Consider the following 3051-nt stretch of genomic DNA (forward strand, 5'->3'; position numbering starts at 1 on the left):
CTCTATCTTGCATGCATGCATGCATGCATGCATGCATGCATGCTTGCATGCATGCATGCATGCATGCATGGGTGCATGCATGGGTGCATGCATGCATGCATGCGAGATTGTGGGGACTGTTTTGGGGCTTTATTTCAGGGCGTAGGAGGCAGTTTGCTGCAAGCCATTTCAGGGGCTTTCTGGAGACGAGGATCTTCCAATGATTAATGCATGCAGCAGCAGCAGCAGCAGCAGCAGAAGCAGCAGCAGCAGCAGCAGCAGCAGCAAAAAGTAAACGAGCTTTCGATTTCCAAGCTCTTGCGAGGAGCAGCAGACAACTAAATAGACAATAAAAGTATATTATCGAAAATGGAAAATTAATTTATTTTAAAAATATATTTATTACAATTAAAAGAAAATAATAAAGAAATAAAAGATAAAACGGCGGCTAGCAGCAAACAAACATCTTCTTTTTTTATTTTTCGTTTTCTCAATTCTTCAAATTTATTTTGATTCGACTCGCTCTAGGGTTTAGGGTTTAGGGCTTAGGGTTTACGTGCGAATATGGGAAGACAGAAAGCAAGTTATTTAAAACTTGGAGAATAAAAAGAAGGCAAAAAGAGATCTAATTAAACAATCAATTCATCAATTATTATTTATTTATTTATTTATTTATTTACTTTATTTTATAACTTATTATTTATTCATTTATTCATTTATTTATTTAATATGTCGTGCTGGCGTTACAGCTGGGAATGCTTTTTTCTTTTTTTTTTGCATCAAAGCCTTTTTCTTTTCTATTTGAAAATAAAATCATTTTTAGTTTAAATATATTTAAACTAAAAAGTAAAAATAAATGCCATTTAATGGAAATTAAATTCTTTTCCTTTAAATGGCATTTATTTGTGAACGCTGCATGCAAAAAGCCCCCTTTCAACAAGCGAAAGAGTTGCACTAGACTGAAAGTGGAAATAAATGAATTTAAATGCATTTAAATGCATTTAAATGCATTTACATGCATTTAAATGCATTTAAATGAATTAGAATAAAACTAAATTGAATTAATTTAATAAATAAAACAAAATAACTCCAAATTTGCAAAAGAAAGAATTCGACAGAAAAGTCAAAAACGAAAGTGGGCGCGAGGTGCACGTACACCTCAGCCGCCACCGTCATTTCGCAAAAAGAAAAAGAAAATAGAATTTGATAAAAATGTTTCACTTTATAATGAATTCATTATTTATTATTATTCATGTATTTATTTATTATTTATTTGTTTATTTTTTATTTAATTTATTTATTTATTTATTTATTTATCAACTATTACTATTCAATTAACCACTTATTGTTCTTTTTTTTGAAGCTTTCCATGTAACTAACTGCCTTTGAATTTCTTTCTTTTTTTTTATTTTGCTTATTTCCGTTATTTTTATTCGTTTTTTAATTTATCTTTTTACTCTTTTCGTTTTCTCTTTCATTTCTTTATTTCTTTGGGAGTGAACTGCTGCTTCTAACTGCTGCTGCTGCAGCAGCAGCTGCAGCAGCTGCAGCAGCTGGACTAGATGCTGCTGCTGCTGCTGCTGCTGCTCTTATAGTTGGAGTTGCAGTGCAATTTGCTGTTGCTGCTGTGGCACTTCGCGTCGTAGGACCAGCTCCTTGTCCTCGTGCTGCCGCTGCTGGTGCTGCTGCTGCAGCTGCTGCTTGTGCTGCTGCGTGAGGAGCAGCAGCTGCTGCTGCTGCTGCAGGAACTGCGTTGCTGCAGCAGCACCGATGAGTCTGGCGAGGAACTGAAAAGGCAAAAAGGCCAGGGCCCAAGTGGAAGTCAAAAAGGAGACAAAAGGAGACAACTGGTTGTTATTTGCTGCTAGCTGTTTCCTCCGAAGCTCCTCCTCTTGCTGCTGCTGCTGCTGCTTCTGCTGCTGCTGCTGCTGCTGCTGCTGCTTCAGCTCTTTGAAGGCCATCAGCGCTTTATACGCATTCAGCCGCCCCCCCGATTGCACTTTCCCTGAATTTCAAAAACCCAAAAGGAATAATTAAATCCAAATAATTAGATTCAAATAAATAAATAAATAAATAAATAAATAAATAAATAAATAAACTGAATAAATAAATAAATAAACTGAATAAATAAATAAATAAATGGCAACTGGAAACGCTTCTGAAGTGCGAAAAGCGAGAATTCCTTTTGCAGCAAAACAAGTGCAGCAAAACAGCAGCATCAGCAGACAAGCAAACAAAAAATTAAATAAATAAATAAATAAATAAATAAATAAATAAATAAATAAATAAATAAATAAATAAATAAATAAACAAATAAATAAACAAATAAATAAACTGAATAAATAAAACAAATAAATAATAAAAGTAAATGAGAAATACCTTTGAGAGCTTCGAGTTTGTCGGTGTGCTGCAGCAGGAGCTGTTTGACTTCGTGGGGGTTTGTGGGCGCAGCAGCAAAGAGCAGCGCAGCAGCAGCAGCAGCAGCAGGAGCTGCCATGGAGGTGCCGGAGAGCAGCAAAAGGGAGTTGTTGAGAAAGGCGCTTTTGATGTCGACTCCGGGGGCCGCGAGGTGTACGTACACCTCGGAAAAGTTGCTGAACGCCGCCAACAAGTCCCTCTGGTCCGAAGCAGCAACAGTTAAAACATTTTGCAAGTTGTAAGCAGCAGGATAAGAGGGCTTTGCATGCAGGGGGGCCCCCTGGTTGCCCGCAGCAGCAACGAACAGGTGCTGCTGCTGCCTGCTGCTGCGCTGCAGCGCCCCCCGCAGCGCAGCAGACTCGAAGGGGCCCCCCCACGAGTTTATTGAAATTTTAAATTTATTTTTTATTGCATAATTCAAAGCTTCGATTGCGAGGGAGACCAGCCCGGAGCCGCGGGCGTCGATGAAGCGCAGCGCAGCTATTTTTATTTTGCTGCAGCCCACGCCGGGGGACTCTTTTGCTTTTTCTTCTTTTTCTTCTTTTTCGTTTTCGTTTTCTTTTTCTTTTTCTTCTTCGTTTTCTGCTTCTTCGGGAGGCGGGGCGGGCGTTTCTTTCGGGAGCCGCGGGTCTGCTCCCGTTGCTGCTGCAGCTG

The 3051-nt window shown here is 38.9% G+C and overlaps 1 protein-coding gene across 1 annotated transcript; it reads right to left on the reverse strand.

Moving 5' to 3' along the window:
* Nucleotides 1-1568: 1568 nt before the first annotated feature.
* ETH_00022895 (subtilase family serine protease, putative) lies at nucleotides 1569-1984 on the reverse strand (the record flags this gene model as incomplete). Its single annotated transcript, XM_013378978.1, has 1 exon — nucleotides 1569-1984. A coding segment is annotated over one exon (416 nt), but the record flags the coding sequence as incomplete, so codon positions are not given.
* Nucleotides 1985-3051: the final 1067 nt, after the last annotated feature.

The sequence above is a fragment of the Eimeria tenella genome, genomic scaffold (genome assembly GCF_000499545.2).
Source record: "Eimeria tenella Houghton genomic scaffold, Eth_scaff1249, whole genome shotgun sequence".
NCBI classification, from domain to species: Eukaryota; Apicomplexa; class Conoidasida; order Eucoccidiorida; family Eimeriidae; genus Eimeria; species Eimeria tenella.